The sequence below is a fragment of the Scyliorhinus torazame genome, chromosome 17 (assembly GCF_047496885.1).
Source record: "Scyliorhinus torazame isolate Kashiwa2021f chromosome 17, sScyTor2.1, whole genome shotgun sequence".
Classification (NCBI taxonomy): Eukaryota; Metazoa; Chordata; class Chondrichthyes; order Carcharhiniformes; family Scyliorhinidae; genus Scyliorhinus; species Scyliorhinus torazame.
Window position 1 is genome coordinate 174,394,890 of NC_092723.1, and position 16,372 is coordinate 174,411,261.

General features: G+C 46.3%; 1 protein-coding gene and 1 non-coding gene across 3 annotated transcripts in view; both read left to right on the forward strand.

The window, feature by feature from the left end:
• Nucleotides 1-16,372, forward strand: part of txndc11 (thioredoxin domain containing 11) — a 109,117-nt gene that overhangs the window by 57,960 nt on the left and 34,785 nt on the right. The window contains exons 5-6 of one of the 2 annotated variants that reach the window (XM_072481699.1): nucleotides 5,795-5,888; nucleotides 10,611-10,723. In XM_072481699.1, the coding sequence (XP_072337800.1) occupies nucleotides 5,795-5,888; nucleotides 10,611-10,723 (207 nt within the window). The remainder of the gene's footprint in view (nucleotides 1-5,794; nucleotides 5,889-10,610; nucleotides 10,724-16,372) is intronic. The other variant, XM_072481700.1, reaches the window with a different exon arrangement.
• On the forward strand, nucleotides 9,599-9,705 carry LOC140394649 (U6 spliceosomal RNA). The gene has a single exon (XR_011935948.1). It is a non-coding gene; the product is annotated as a U6 spliceosomal RNA (small nuclear RNA).

Sequence of the window (16,372 nt, forward strand, 5' to 3'; positions counted from 1 at the left end):
AAACGATAAATTTTAAACAAACTGGATGCTGCATGTTAGTTAAAGCAGAAGTCTCTCAAAGGGTTAACAGCAGCTTGAGATAACAGGCAGCTTGTGGTGTAATTGGACACCTTTCTTTCGAGTCAGTGAAACTCCAGCAAAGTTACGTTTTGAATTAATTAAAGGAAACCAGTGGGTTTCTCCACCTCTTTGACAAAAGTTTATTATTTTAGCAAGCAATTGATTGAAATTGCCAGAATCTTAAGTTTTAATTACTTGAAATAATGTTTATCTCATTTTATTTGTGAATTAATAGAAACTTAAAGAAACACACTGGCACCATTTTAAAAAGTGTAAATCTGGAGATGCCAGTTGACTTTGCTCCGGTATAAATCACCGCAGCTAACTGCTCCCAAATTGATAGCAGCCAACATTTTTGTGAATGTAAGAAAAACTTGTTAAAAGAAAAATTGTTAAGATAAAGAATTAATTAAGTTGTAAAAGTTAGACAAGTTTGTGTTAAGCAAATCGTAAATTCAGTTCTGAGTTGAGATCAGAGCTAAGCTTGCAGGTTGCAGTAATTCAATTTGAATTTTCAAACGTTTTAGGTTTTACAAGAACCTTTTCAATAATTTTGCCAAGTAGCAAAAATTGCCATTGGTTATAAATAGGCAAATAAAATTAAAAAATAATTTTAAAAAAGAGAGCCAAAGTATGAAAGCTAAAGAATTAATTAGATTATGGAGACAATATTGTCAACATGAGAGGGATAAGATCATGTTATTAAGTTGGCAAGAAAATGCCCTTAAAATGGGGATTCCAACTAGGGAAGGGGGAAACCAGAAAACGCTAGAGATCTTGAAAAAGGAGTGTACATTCAAAAAAACGCGCAAGTAAAGAGAGGGAGGGCTCGAGTAAAACAAAAAATGGGCTACGTAGTTCAATGGCTGGCCTAGCATTGACAGAGGATGAAGATTTAGAAAATTTGACCAGGTCGGCTAGGGTTCCAACTGCACCAGTAGCGTTGTCTGCACTAATTCCGGAACCACCAGAGTATCATAATTTCTATCCAGTCACTGCTCCCCAGATTCAAATCATGCTAGCCTCTCCAGCCTCTTCGGTTGATAGCGTGGGTCCTATTTTACCATCTTCACTGTCTGCAAGAGAAGGGGAGCTCTGTTCCACAAGCCCAGTTAGCTCTAGGACCCGATCTCGGACAGCGAGAGAAGGGCCTGATCCTATCCAGAAACAATCACGCATACCATCTAAATCCCTTCAGACCGATATGGTAGGACAGAAAAGTATGAGAACAAAGGAAGAGGATAGGGATGGTTCCGAGGAGCTGGAGCTCCCTCTAGTGACAGGGAAGGACGTCAAAGTCTTGGAAGAGCCAGAGGAATCAGCTATAGACTCTGAGACAGTTCCCGATTAGGAAAATACCAAACCCTGACGCTGTGACGGCGGCGGCCCAGCCCACGATAGACATTTATTTCCCATGGAGACCCAGTGAGATGATGGCTATTATGGCTGCAATCCCAGACAGGAAGAAATCTCCTGCTGCTTTCGTGGATCATCTGAGAACTGCCATCTCAGTTTATCAAGCTGATTCTAGTGACCTCTGGGCCCTAGTCCAGTATGTTTTAACCCCAGCAGAGTATCGCAATCATCTCAATCACTTGAATTATGTTAGCCACACCGCACTCCAGCAAGCCCATGCGTTGGACGATGATAGACGGACACAAATCCTGAATGCGTTGAATAACACATTTCAAAAGCCCATAAACATTTCTGCTATCTTAGACCTCAAACCTAAAAAGACAAAAGAGCCAGAGGAATTTCTGGAACGTTTTAATAAAATCTACCGTGGGCAGTCAGGCGACTTGCCATATCAAAATGGTCAGAATTCCCCTCAATATTGTGCTATGTTAATGCATTGCCTACCTCCTTCCGTGGCTACTGCCGTGAAATGTAATAACATGAATTGGACAGAGAACGACCCTTCTCAAATGGCCAGGGCAGTTAGATTTTATTGGATCCTGGGATTATATTCATTGGAGTTTAGGAGGTTGAGGGGAGCTCTAATAGAAACTTACATGATAATGAATGGCTTAGATAGGGTGGACAGAGGGAAATTGTTTCCATTAGCAGGGGAGACTAGGACCCGGGGGCACAGCCTTAGAATAAAAGGGAGTCACTTTAGAACAGAGATGAGGAGAAATTTCTTCAGCCAGAGAGTGGTGGGTCTGTGGAATTCATTGCCACAGAGGGCGGTGGAGGCCGGGACGTTGAGTGTCTTTAAGACAGAAGTTGATAAATTCCTGATTTCTCGAGGAATTAAGGGCTATGGAGAGAGAGCGGGTAAATGGAGTTGAAATCAGCCATGATTTAATGGTGGAGTGGACTCGATGGGCCGAATGGCCTTACTTCCGCTCCTAGGTCTTATGGTCTTATGGAATGAGGGTGTAGGCCAGAAGGATGCTCAGTTACAAAGATTAAGACTGAGTATGTAATGAAAAAGGATGATCTGAGACCCCAACCAGCGGCAGAAACGGTGGCTTACCAGCTGGAACCCCAATGTTATGACTTTGGGTGGGTGGATCAACACGGGGGAGGATATCAAACCCACCCAAATGGACCCTCAGCTCCTCTTTATGGCCCACCGTATGCACCAACAGCTTTACAACTGCCGCCCCCTCTGAGGGGCCATTGGTCTACTGGGAAAAGAGGACGGGGCAGAAATAGAGGGAACAATGCATGTTTCAATTGCAGCCGTGCAGATCACTGGCAACAGGAATGCCCCTTTAAAAGACGGCAGCAGAAGGAGACTACCCGACCCAAAGGAAGGGGTACCCACCAAGGGGAGGACAGACGAGGTACACTGACTTCTCCCAGGCAAACCCTTTCCCAACACAGGATTGACTAGCTAATTTAGTCATAAGGACTCTCCAATCGGGAAGGGAACCTATTATTTCTCTGCAGATAGGAGATCAACATTACCCATTTGTAATCGACACTGGAGCAGCCATGTCTTCAGTGCAATCAGAACTTCGACTACCACTATCCGACCACACGCAGCATTTGCAGGGGTTCCAAGGACAGGTGTGTGAGTATCCTATTTCTGAACCTGTGACAGTCACTTACGAGAATAAGTCTGCGGATCATCAGTTTGTACTGGATTGGACTGTAACTTGCTGGCCCGAGATTTACTGTGTATCTTGCAGCTACAGCTAGAGTGCGAAGACGAAGGGGTAACGGTTCAATCATGGAGGATGAGACAACAGTGCTATATTTCTATCACTCCCCGGTGGTGGACGTTAGACATTGAACATTCACTGCATCACGTTACCCTGGCCATTGACCGAACCGGACAAAACAGGGTGTTGGAGGACAAATACCGGCCGTTAATTGGGACCGAATGGCCAGTCAAGGTTACAGCCACAGTCACGGGAAAAGAAGGTATAGCCGATTTTGTTACAATGCCACCACATTTATGGCCACAGTCAGCTTCGGTGAGCCCTCATATTACACGTCAGGTCCACGACCAGTACCATGCCAAGAATCTGGGGCCTATGGTAAGGAGGGCAGTGGATCATTCGGATCCAACAGTGTACGCACTTCAAGTCACGCCAGACGGCACTGCCATAAAATATTTTGAGGTCCCTGAAACGATTAACACTCAACTTCAGCATTACCGGGGACGTGATGTTTTGGAATATGTCAGTCCACAGGCCTGGGCGGAATACCCATCACAAGTGGGAAAGACAAATGTTACACCTATTAAGGTAACGATTAAGGACCATGGAAAGCTGCCTTCCATTTGGCAATACCCCCTGAAACCCCAAGCTGCCCCGTCTATAGACAAATTAATCCGAGAGCTGTTGCAACAGGGTATTTTGGTCCCTTGCCAATCAGAATGTAACACCCCCATACTTGCTGTGCCTAAACCAGCCAAACCAGGCCAGTACCGATTAGTACAGGATTTATGTTCAATCAATGCCATCGCACAGCCGTTACATGCTCTCGTCCCTAATCCTGCCCACATATTGGCTCAAATTCCAGCTTAAGCCCGGGTCTTCGCCATAATAGACCTTCAGCACGCCTTCTTTGCCCTCCCACTCGTATCTGAAAGCCAATATTTGTTTGCCTTCACTTACAATGGACAGCAGTATACCTGGACCCGACTGCCACAGGGGTTCGTCAACTCACCTACGCTCTTCTCCAGATGTCCGCAGACCCAACTCCAGGCTTTGACATTGGAGCATGGTTCCACTCTAGTGCAGTATGTAGATGACATATTGGTAGCAAGTCCTGACGAGCCCAGTAACAGGGATGATGTGATCCAGTTATCAAACCACCTATCCTCGTTGGGTTATGTTGTTTCACAATCAAAGGTCCTGGTGGCACAGATAAAGGTCAAGTTCTTAGGAGTTTTACTTACAGCCACAGAAAGAAGTCTCGAACCCAATAGGGTTGAACCAATATGCCAATTCCCCGCCCCTACCATAGCCAAGGAGGTCCGTCATTGGCTGGGTATGGTGAATTATTGTCGGCAGTGGATACCAAACATCGCTGTCTATACAAAGCTGCTGACGCCTTACACTAGTGAAGGGGGTAATTTTACTCGCACCACCGAGGCACTCTAAGCCTTCCGTTGCCTGAAGCAGTCCTTGTTACAAACACCGTCCTTGGTAGGCCCTTGGTATGACCGACCGTTCCAGATATACTGTACTGTTCTGGAAGGATGTTCAACAGCGGTACTCACCCAGCAACATGGGAACAAGGCCCGTAGCATATTACTCTTCCAAACTTGATCCAGTGGCGTTGGGCCACCCTGTTTGCACCCAGATCTTGGCAGCGATATACAATAGTTTGCAGGCTGCTGCCAACATCACTCTCCAACAGGATATTACGGTGTATAGCTCCCACTCAGTAATCACACTATTGGGGCAACTGCAGACTCAGCATCTTACCGCAGCTCGTCAGAATAGGTATGAGATATACCTTTTGAACAATCCACGTCTGACATTTAAACACTGTACCACTATCAATCCAGCCTGTTTTCTTAGTGGTCCCCCTGTCCATGAAGACGCACCTGGCCACGATTGTTTAGCCTTGATTCAGGAAACTACCACAATAAGGGACGATCTGAGTGATATTCCGTTAGAACAACTTGATGTGATTATGTATGGTCAAATATCCCACCGGGGTTTAGTTAATGACCTACTGCAGGCCCTCCTTATGCCTGCGCAGATTTCCATCATTAAATGCGCTACCCATACAAACGGTAAGACCCCAGTTGACGTTGGTAATGAACAAGCAGATTGTGCAGCGCGGACAGCCGTGCAAATTGGCTGGGCAGCTAGTTTGTGATGCAGAGCGAGGCACCGCAGGTTCAATTCCCGTACCGGCTGAGGTTATTCATGAAGGCCCCTGCCTTCTCAAACTCGCCCCTCACCTGAGGTTTGGTGATCCTCAGGTTAAATCGCCTCCAGTCAGCTCTCAGCCTCAAAGGGGAAACCACCCTAAGGTCATCTAGGACTATGGCGACTTTACTATTGTTGCGTAGAGAGGGTTATATGAGTGTTGGTTGTTAATAACGGAAAAACTAAAAAGTAGTACGTGTTCTGGCACCTTTTCTAGGTGAATCATTTGGCTTTCACAGAAGTTCTGATTTAAATGGTTGTACAAGTAGCATGGTGTCGGGAGTTTTGGGGAGACGTTTCGTGAACATATGGTGAAAGATGCTGATGAAATTTTTCAAAGTTCCTGAGCTATCGTTTTCATTTTATTTCTCTCCTTTTTTTTTCCAACATAGCCAGGTGTTCTTGGATATTTTGAGTTCAATGCGTCACCGCAGCCTCCAGGTTACCTGACACTTTACATCTCTGCATTGCATGCGCTAAAAGGAGGTGAGACTTCTCATTCGTTTTTAAGTACTGGAGCACTTGGTCTATACTCAAAGTAAATAATGCAATCCAAACTTTCAATTTAATACCCGGTAAAAGCATTCTAATTTATTTGAGGATCTCATAGAACTTTGCAGTGCAGAAGAAGACCATTTGCCCACAACACCTGCAATTGCCTTTCCCTCATTCATCACTATCCTTTCTCCACGTCCTTTTCATGTTTTTCTTGGCCAAATACTTACACATTGCCTTTTTAAAAAATTATCATGGATGCTGTTGTGCATGTTGAAGTAAGAGACATTTTTCAACGTTGGAAGTATAAAAGGAAGCTTGCCTGTTCCAATCTTTGGCAGATTTCTATGTTTTGGATTGGCTTATAACTTGGAGCACATGGATCAGAATTTCTTGCAACGCTAGCCAAAGTGGTACTTGGATTCCGAGAATGATTTTATTATTAAACCAAAATGTTTAGATTTGGTGGAACATTAGTTCATGCGGGTTAATGAATGTTGCTATATGATACACCTTGAATATGGAAGTGCAACAAGAAGGATATTGCTATATCTTTGGGTGCTGTGCAATTCCAAAAGCCCTGTAGGCGGTGCCCACAATTCAAAAGGAAATGCCCAACATTAACTTTGTTGGACTGTCAAAGGTTGCCTTTCTCCAAATTTCTTATCTGACACTAACATGAAAAATTTAATTTGTGGGACACAGGGTACTCCTAATGCTTGTGCAACAATGTCAGCAAGATAGAAAAAGGCTTGCAATGTCTATTTGTTTTGGTCACTTAAGCTGTTACTTATAACAAATAGGTGTTTAGCACAAAAATCTAAACCTTTCATTTTTATTTGTTTAGGATTGTCGTAGTAAATGAAATAATATTTGCACCTCCCCTGTTCAGTTGCATAATGTGTGCTAGGAAATCTTCTCTAACTCGTGGAACAATTGTTATCCACTTAAAACATAGGGCACGATCCAACGGCCACACTGCGCCCGAAAAGCAGCTCTTCGCGGCGCAGTCCGCCCGATGGAAGCTGGGAGACCCCGCGATCTCGCAAGACTTTGCGCTGTAAATCCTGCTTTGAATTGGAGCTGTACTTGGTTTCTCTTGTCATTTGGTATTAAGACAATTCAATATGTTCAGTTTGCAAGTGAAATTACTATTTCATTGACATGCACAGCAGAAAAAGGGATTGAAGAGTTGAACTATGAACAATTTTGGTCCCCTTAACCTAAGGAAAGATATCCTGGCATTGCAGGCAGTCCAGTCTTCACTAGGTTGATCCCAGTTGTGGAGGGATTTTCTTGTGAGGAGAGGTTGAGTAGGTTGGGCCTGTACTCACTGGAGTTTAGAAGAGTGAGAGGTAACCTTATTGAGGCATATTGGATTCTCAGGAGGCGTGGCAGGGTAGATTCTGAGAGGACGTTTCCTCTTGTGGGAGAGGCTAAGACCAGAGGGCATCAACTCAGAGTAAGGGGGTCGCCCACTTAAGACAGAAATGAGAAGGAATTTCTCGTGAATCTGTGGAATTCTTTACCGTAGAGACTGGGTCGTTAAGTATGTTCAAGGCTGAGATAGACAAATTTTTAATCGGTAACGGAATCAAGGGCAATGGGAATAAGGTGGGAAAGTGGAGTTGAGGATTCATATCAGATCAGTCATGGTCTCACTGAATGGCAGAGCAGACTCGATGGGCTGAATGGCCTACTTCTGCTCTACGTCTTATGGTGTAAGAGTTGCTGAAATTATGGTATGTGCTTTTAGATGTTTAAGGAGCACCAGTTGTGATCGTTGTGTAAAGATGTAAAAATATTAATGTTTCTACCATATATTTTGTATATAAGCCTTCCTCATTCAAAATAATTAATAGTTCTTCATGTAGTTTACCTGCTGCTGACTTGAGTAAAGGCATTGGTCAGTGCAGCACGAAGACAAACCAATGGAAGATTTAACTTCAATTCCTTTTTTAAAATAAATTTAGCATACCCAATTCTTTTTTTTCCAATTAAGGGGCAATTTAGCGTGGTCAATCCACCTAACCTGCACATCTTTGGGTTGTGGGGGTGAGACCCACGCAGACACTGGGAGAATGTGCAAACTCCACATAGACAGTGGCCCAGAGCCGGGATCGAACCCAGGTCCACGGCGTCCTGAGGCAGCAGTGCTAACCACTGTGCCACCGTGCCATCCTTAGCTTCAATTCCTGGTTGTAACTAATCATGCCGTGGCATGTTGGTGCAAGAACATTGGTCTTGTCATTCTTGATTTAGAATTATGAACTTGTGATTTTGACTAGCCAGTGATCTTGCTGGGGGAATGCTTCTATGGACATTGGGTGAGAATACCAGCCCTCCTCGGACTTTATTTACAGGACTAAATGGTGAATGTGCGCTGCTCAGAATGTTGGGTGAGTTACCGGCATAATTTAACCCCTTCAGAGAAGCAGGGAAGTAAAGTTGGAAAGTAAAATTACATCCATTGGAGCCACAGTTGGTTCCATTCTCCCCTTTTCAGGAGGAGGTGTGGGAATAGGGAGGGACGACTGGAAGCAGAAATGGTGGAGCAGAAAGCTAAGATCATAATGGGGAACTAGATAAAGATCGAAAATGTGCTGTCTTAAGAGGGGGAAATAAAGAGCACGATTTAACTAAATGGGAACAAGGTCCCACGAGTGGGTTTAGCCATTTGTTTCCTGGCGGGCAGCGGCAAGGAACACAATGCTATAAAATGGCACTCCCGTTAGATAGGGGGGCTCAGCGGGGAACGTGCGGCCGAGGCAGCACACAGCCCCATTTTGTGCACTGAGGAGCTCCGCTCGCCAGAACTCCTCAGTGTAGTGAGACATCGGGACGCCAAGCCTGCCCCGCCTACCTCCACAACACCCACACAGAGCACCCCCGGCCTGATCACCACCCCGCAAAAATATCAGCTTGGCACCTTGGCAGTGCCAAGCTGGCTGTGCCACCTGGGCACCTTGGGGCCAGGCTGGCACCCAGGTGGCAGTGCTAGGGTGCCTGGGTGGCACCAGCAGTGCCAGGGTACCTCCCTGCCCAAAGGGCATGCACCTGGGGGCTTCCGATCCCCTGGGAGACCCCCACGAGTGCCATTCCGTCTGGTCTCGTTTGTGGAGACCAGTTTTTTTTTTCAATAAAATCTATCATAAACATTACAGAACATTTTGAATTGTCTTGACTGTACATTTCCATCAGAGTTCCACATCCCCTTGACTTTCTTCCATTCAATTTTGATAAAATTACACACATATCGCTCTTTACGTTACAATTCCTTCTTAAACATTTACATTGTCATGTTTCTTTTATACATTGGAGTGTTAATTTGTGGAGACCAGTACTGAATGGTGCTCGCCCGAGGTTTCCAAGGCGAAGGAGATAGATCCAAATATTCGGGTCCTTCGGGAATCTGCACATTAAAGTGAGACTAGCTGCCTCGTTCTAATATGTAGATTTGCTAAAAGGTGATCCCGCCCACAATGGGTGGGATTTACATCGCAACGTCTTGCGAGATCGCATTAGATCTCGCGAGGCAGTGTGAGCCGGGTAGATCCCAGAAATGGGGTCCCCCGGCTTCTATCGGCCACGCTGCTCAGCGGTGAGCTGCCTTTTGGGCGCAGCGTGGCCATAAAACCGTGCCCTAAATGTGCTACAGAGGAGCAAACAAATTTTTGCTGCCTTATGTTAGAATGACTGAGGTACTCGCTTCGGCAACACGTATACTGAGATTCGAATGATGCAGAGAAGATTCGCATGGCTCCTGCACATGGATGACAAGCAAATTGGTGAAGTGTTCCATATTTTGAAAAAAAGAATGACTGAGATTTCCTGTCTTCAAAACCAAGCAAGATCACAAAAGTAAATTTGTATTTCTCATCTTGCATTGATTAAAGTTGGCACATCAGCATGCTTTGAACTTGTTTGATGGAAACCTCACCACCTTCCTTTTATTATTAACAATTTACATCGCTGGGGAAAGCAGGTGTTCCTTTTGAGCTGCTTCTCTGGTCGCACATGCACCCTTGGGAAAATAATGTGCACAGTTATCGGCCTCTTCTATGTAACACCTCGAGGAAAGTGGGGAAGGAATCTGAAAAATAATACCTACTGTTTGGATCATTTTAAATCACTGCTTAGTAAAATGGAACACTTTGTTTCAAAGAATGTCTAAAGTTCACGTTTTACATTTAAATTATGGAATGTGATCACTGAAACTTGCATTTGTCTGCCAAATGCATCAACTTAAAAGTATTCTTCAAAACACTATATATTACTTCAGCAGATAGTATAGTGAACAATTTTAATATACCCTTGTCATTTTGATTCTGACTTCAGATGAGCTTGAACTTGCCGGTAATGCTTTTTGACATTGCGAGCATTGCAGTATCATATTCTGCAACATTCAAAACGTTTGGATAAGCACGCATGTAGGCCATCTGCTTAGTCCCATTATGCTTCTGGTGCAGGTTATTTCTGGAAGTTGAGTGACAGTGTAAAGAAAACGTCTCACTGATTCCCTCTTGAGTACCTATTCTCAGGGCGCGGGGTTGTATGTATATTTTTTTTAATGATTCCTCATTAAACCAGCCACTGTAACCAGACCTTCATAGAGGGAAAAAATCGTCCTGTTTCATTGAGCTCTCTGAACCCAGCGTGTCATAGAATTAATTTTTGAGAACTGCTCATTAAGAACATAATCTGTGATTTCAGATCATCATGGGACAATTCGTTTTGGTGTGATAACCAGCAAGCAGGTGGCCAAAAAGTTATCGGTAACCAGCCCTGGAACAATTTATATGCATAGGCATTTCAACTCTTCCATAGTAAGTGTTGGTAAATTCATAGTAGGTTTTCAATTCTATGTTTATTACTAGAATTCTTTGAAATTGGGGCGTAATGTATTCCTTTCAATCCTTTTCAGATTGGCTAAGACCAAAATAAATGAGATCAGGTTGTGAACTAAGTATTTGTTTGAGGGCCCATTTGTGAGGTTACATAGTGTCATGTGAGAGTACCTTTAAGAAATGGGTGTTTATCAAATAGCTGTAGTGGGTGTACCTTTAAGAAATGGGTGTTTGTCAAATGGCTGCAGTGATGTCAGAAAGTGGGTGGAGCTGGGCTGTCTTTCTGCTTTTACTTTCGCTTTGAACAAAAGCTGGTGTGTGTCTTTGAGTTTAAGTTTCGTTTTCAGAGCTGGATAGCTGCAGGCAAAGCAAACAGCTGTATAAGGATCTCTCTCTGCAATCTAAAGACGGTCTCCAGATCATTTGAGGATTTCAAAGTGATAACTGCTCTCAGTAGAGAATTTAAACCTGATGTCTGTGTTAAAGAGGGTATTTGTCTTATGGATGTTGTAAGGAAAGATTAAGGGTTACTTATAGAGTACTGTATTCTTTGGGGGGAATATTTTAGTTGATAATTGTTAAGATGTTTACTGTGGGTTTATAAAGTGTTAACTGGTTTCAAAAATAAACTTTGTTTTTTGTTTAAAAATACTTCTTTTAGTTCTCTGTTGCATTACACCTGTAAAGTGGGCCCTTGTGCTCCCCATAACCACAATCTATTCAAAGTTATGGGTCAGGTGAACTTCACGATACACTTTGGGGTTCTCTAAACCCTGGCCAGTAATAATAGATACATAGAAGATAGGAGCAGGAGGAGGCCTTTTGGCCCTTCGAGCCTGCTCCGCCATTTCATAGAATTTACAGTGCAGAGGGAGGCCATTCGGCCCATCGAGTCTGCACCGGCTCTTGGAAAGAGCACCCAAGGTCACCACCTCCACCCTATCCCCGTAACCCCACCCAACCCTAAGGGCAATTTTGGACACTAAGGGCAATTTATCACGGCCAATCCACCTAACCTGCACATCTTTGGACTGTGGGAGGAAACCCACGCACACACGGGGAGGATGTGCAGACTCCGCACAGACTGACCCAAGCCGGAATCGAACCTGGGACCCTGGAGCTGTGAATCAATTGTGCTATCCACAATGCTACCATGCTGCCCGATCACAATCATAGCTGATCATCCAACTCAATAGTCTAATCCTGCTTTCTCCCCATAACCTTTGATCCCATTTGCCCCAAGTGCTATATCTAGCCACCACAATGTTTCAGTATCAACTACTTTCTGTGGTAATGAATTCCACAGGCTCACTACTCTTTGTGTGAAGAAATGTCTCCTCATCTCAGTCTGAAATGGTTTACCCTGAATCCTCAGACTGTGACCCCCTGGTTCTGAACAGGTTGTCAAATGCAGTCCCAGAGTTAATGGTTGAAGCGGAAATCATGGTGACAGTTAAGAATTGATTGAAGGAAAGAGAATCCAGGAACACAGGATTGGGAATGCTGTCAAACAAAGGATGAACAGCAATACGGAGGGGTTGCGTCAAGCAGCATGTTCCATTGGTGTAATTTTTCTGTAGGCTGGGAAATTGATGTCTTCCCAACGTAGTTTATATCTACCGAGAACAGAGGACGCTGGAAAAACTCAGCAGGTCTGCCAGCAATTATCAGGAGAGAAACGAGTTAACGTTTCGAGTCATGGACCCTTCATCAGAACTTGAAAGGAGGGAGAGTGTGTTGGAGCAAAAGAAACTGCAACAAAAGTAGCAACGTCTGCGTGGGTCTCACCCCCACAACCCAAAGATGTGCAGGGTAGATGGAGTGGCCACACTAAATTGCCCCTGAATTGAAATTTCTTTTTTAAAGTAGCGACTTAAAGAACAAAAGACAGATGGGCAGGTGTGAGGTGGGGAGGGGGTGTTTTGCACTGAGGCAATACAAATATGGAATGTTTTTTTTTAAAGAAAGGGGGCGGGGTTAAGATGAGGAGAACGATGGGGGGGGGGTTGCCGAACTCGATGTTGACTCCTGAGGACAACAACTGAAAGATGAGATGCTGCTCCTCTTGCGCCAGGCTTCACTGGGACATTGCAGCAGGCCCAGTACAAACATGTGGGTATGGGAGCAAGATGCTGAGTTTAAAATGGCGAGCAACAGGAAGTTCGGAGTCATGCTTGCGGACTGAGCGAAGCGGTCACCCAGTCTGTGTTTAGTCTGCCCAATGTAGAGGAGACCACTACATCGGGAGCAGAGAATACATTAAATCAAATTGAAAGAAATGCCAGTGAAACGCTGCTTAACCTGAAAAGAATGTTTGGGCCCTTGAATGGCGAGGAGGGAGGAAAGGGGCAGGTGTTGCACCTTCTGCGATTGCATGGGCTTGATGGAGGAGTAAACCAGGATGTTATAGAAAGGGTGATCCCTGCGGAATGCTGACTGGGGGGGGGGGGGGGGGGGGGGGATGCATTTAGTGGTGGCACTATGCTGGAAATGGCGGAGGATGATCCTTTGAATGCGGAGGCTAGTGGACAATATCATGGATCTGGGAGGGAGGGGGAAGGGGTGAGAGCAGAGGTGTGCGAAATAGGTCGAACTCTGTTGAGTGCCCTATTAGCCACAGTGAGAGGAAAACCTCAGTTAACAAGAAGACAGATATCCAGAGTTCCATTTTCGAGGTGGAGAATGGGATGGAGTTCTTACAGGGAGCAAGGTGTGAGGAGCTGTGGGTGAGGTAGCTGTGGGAGTTTGTACTGGATGTTGGTGGTCAGTCTATCACGGGAAATGGAAACAGAGAGGTCAAGGAAGGGAAGTCAAATGTTGGAGATGGACGATGTGAAGGTGAGAGAGGGGTAGAAATTGGAAGCAAAATTGATAAATGTTTCCCGATCCAGGTGAGCGCATGAAGCGGCATCAATGTAATGGAAAAAGAGTTGCGGGAGTAGGTCTGTGTAGGACTGGAAGCAAGAGCGCTCCTCATGACCCAGAAAAAGACGGGCAAAACTAGGGCCCATGTGGGTACCCATAGCCACACCAGGAAGTGCACCAAGTTAAATGAGAAATTATTTTGCGACAGGACAGGTTCAGCCAAGCGGAGATTGGTGGTGGATGGGAATTGTTCAGGCTTCTGCTCAAGGAAGAAGCAGAGAGCCCTCAGACTGTCCTGCTGGGGGACGGAGGTGTAGAGGGATTGGACATCCATAGTGAAGAGGAGGCGATTAGGGCCAGGAAACTGGAAATTGTTGATATGACCTAGGACATCAGATGAATCACGAATGTAGGTAACACACAGCGTTGATGGCTGGACTTGGATTTAGTTGCCAAGTGAGTTGGTTTTTGCTATCCCCCTTGAGCGCCTGAAAAGACAGATGGATGAGAGATTCCCAGGGTGGTCTTTTGTGCCAACCCTGCTGGGGATCTGATTGTAACATGAGCGACCTAAAAGATGAGGCAACAGAGCAGAAATGGATAGATTGGTTAAGGAGATTCACCGGATAGACGAAGAGCATGCAGGGTCCCCGGGGGAGGACCTACTCAGGGAAAGACGGAGACTGCAGGCGGAACTGGGGGTGCTATCCACGAGTAGGGCCGTGGAACAACTTAGGAAGGCAAGGGGAGTGGTGTATGAGCATGGGGCGAAGGCCAGCAGATTGCTAGCGCAGCAACTCAGGAAGAGGGAGGCGGCCAGGGAAATAAGTAGAGTGGTGGACGGGAAGGGGAGCAGAGTGGAGGACCCGTCAGGACTGAATAAGCTATTTTGGAACTTTTATAGGAAGCTTCAAACTTCAGAACCCCCGGAGGAGATGAAACGGTTCCTGGACGGACTAACCTTCCCAAACGTAGGCTGGTGACTAGTGGACAGGCTGGGGGCCCCGATTAGAGCGGAGGAGGTACTGGGGTGCCTAAAGGCCATGCAGCCGGGGAAAGCCCCGGGACCGGATGGGTACCCAGTAGAGTTTTACAAAAGGTTCTCAGAGATCGTGGGACTGGTCCTGACCAGGGTTTTTAATGAGGCGAGGGACCCTGCCTCCGACGATGTCGCAAGCTACCATCTCGCTGATATTAAAGTGGGACAAGGACCCGGAATCCTGCGGGTCATACAGGCCAATCTCCCTGATCAGTGTGGATGCCGAGCTCCTGGCCAAGGTCCTGGCGATTAGAATTGAGGACTGCGTACCGGAGGTGATTGGGGACGACCAAACAGGGTTTGTGAAAGGCAGGCAGCTGACAGCCAACTTGAGAAGATTGCTTAATGTGATTATGATGCCCCCGACGGGCAAGGAGGTGGAGGTAGTGGTGGCAATGGACGCTGAGAAGGCCTTCAACCGGGTGGAGTGGGACTATTTGTGGGAGGTACTCGGACGGTTCGAGGAGGGACTGGTTAATTGGGTCAGACTATTGTACCAGGCCCCAAAAGCTAGCGTAAGGATGAACAGGTTAATGTCAGATTTCTTCAGACTACATCGCGGGACCAGACAGGGATGCTCACTCTCCCCGTTGCTGTTCGCGCTGGCCATAGAACCGTTGGCGATTGCGCTGAGAGCTGCAAAGGGGTGGAAAGGAATGACTAGGAGGGGTGTGGAGCACAAGGTCTCTCTATGCGGATGACCTGCTCCTGTACGTGTCGGACCCACTGGCCGGGATGGAAAATATACTGGAAACATTGAGGTAGTTTGGCCCGTTCTCAGGGTACAAATTAAATATGGCCAAGAGTGAGGTGTTTGTAGTGCAGGCAAGGGGCCAGGAGAATAGACTGAAGGGGCTGCCATTTAGGCTGATGGAGGAAAGTTTACAGTACTTCGGGGTACAGGTGGCACAAGACTGGGCAGGTTACATAAGTTAAATTTGACTAGAGTGGTGGAACAAATGAAGAGGGAGTTTCGGAGGTGGGATGCACTCCCGCTGTCACTTGCGGGGAGGGTGCAGACGGTAAAGATGACAATCCTCCCTAGATTCCTGTTCATCTTCCAGTTCCTCCCGATCTTTATCCCACGGTCCTTCAAAACGACCGGCAAAATCATCATGAGCTTTGTCTGGGCGGGAAATCCCCGCGGGTGAAGAAGGTGATGCTTGAAAGGAGCTGCAGCGAGGGGGGACTGGCATTGCCGAATCTGATCAACTACTACTGGGCGGCTAACAAAGCCATGATAACGAAGTGGATGGTGGGTACGGGGTCTATCTGGGAGCGGGTGGAGGCGGCTTCGTGCAGGGACACCAGTTTGGCAGCCCTGGTCATGGCTCCCCTACCGCTTGCGCATGCCAGGTACTCCACCAACCCGGTAGTGAGGGCGGCCCTGCGGATTTGGGGCCAGTGGGGAAAGCATGCAGGGGAGGTGGGTGCGTCGGTCTGGACTCCAATTTGTGATAACCATCGATTCGCCCCCGGGAACATGGATGGAGGGTTTCGAACATGTCGGCGGGTGGGGATGAGGAGGGTGGGCGATATGTTCCTGGAGAGGAACTTTGCGAGTTTGAGGGAGGTGGAGGAGAAAGCTGGGCTGGAAAGGGGAAATGACTTTAGGTACTTACAGGTGCGGGGCTTTGTACGCAGACAGGTCCCATCCTTCCCACACCTCCTGCCAATAGGGATCCAGGACAGAATAGTCTCTAGAGGAGAGGGTCGAGTCTCGG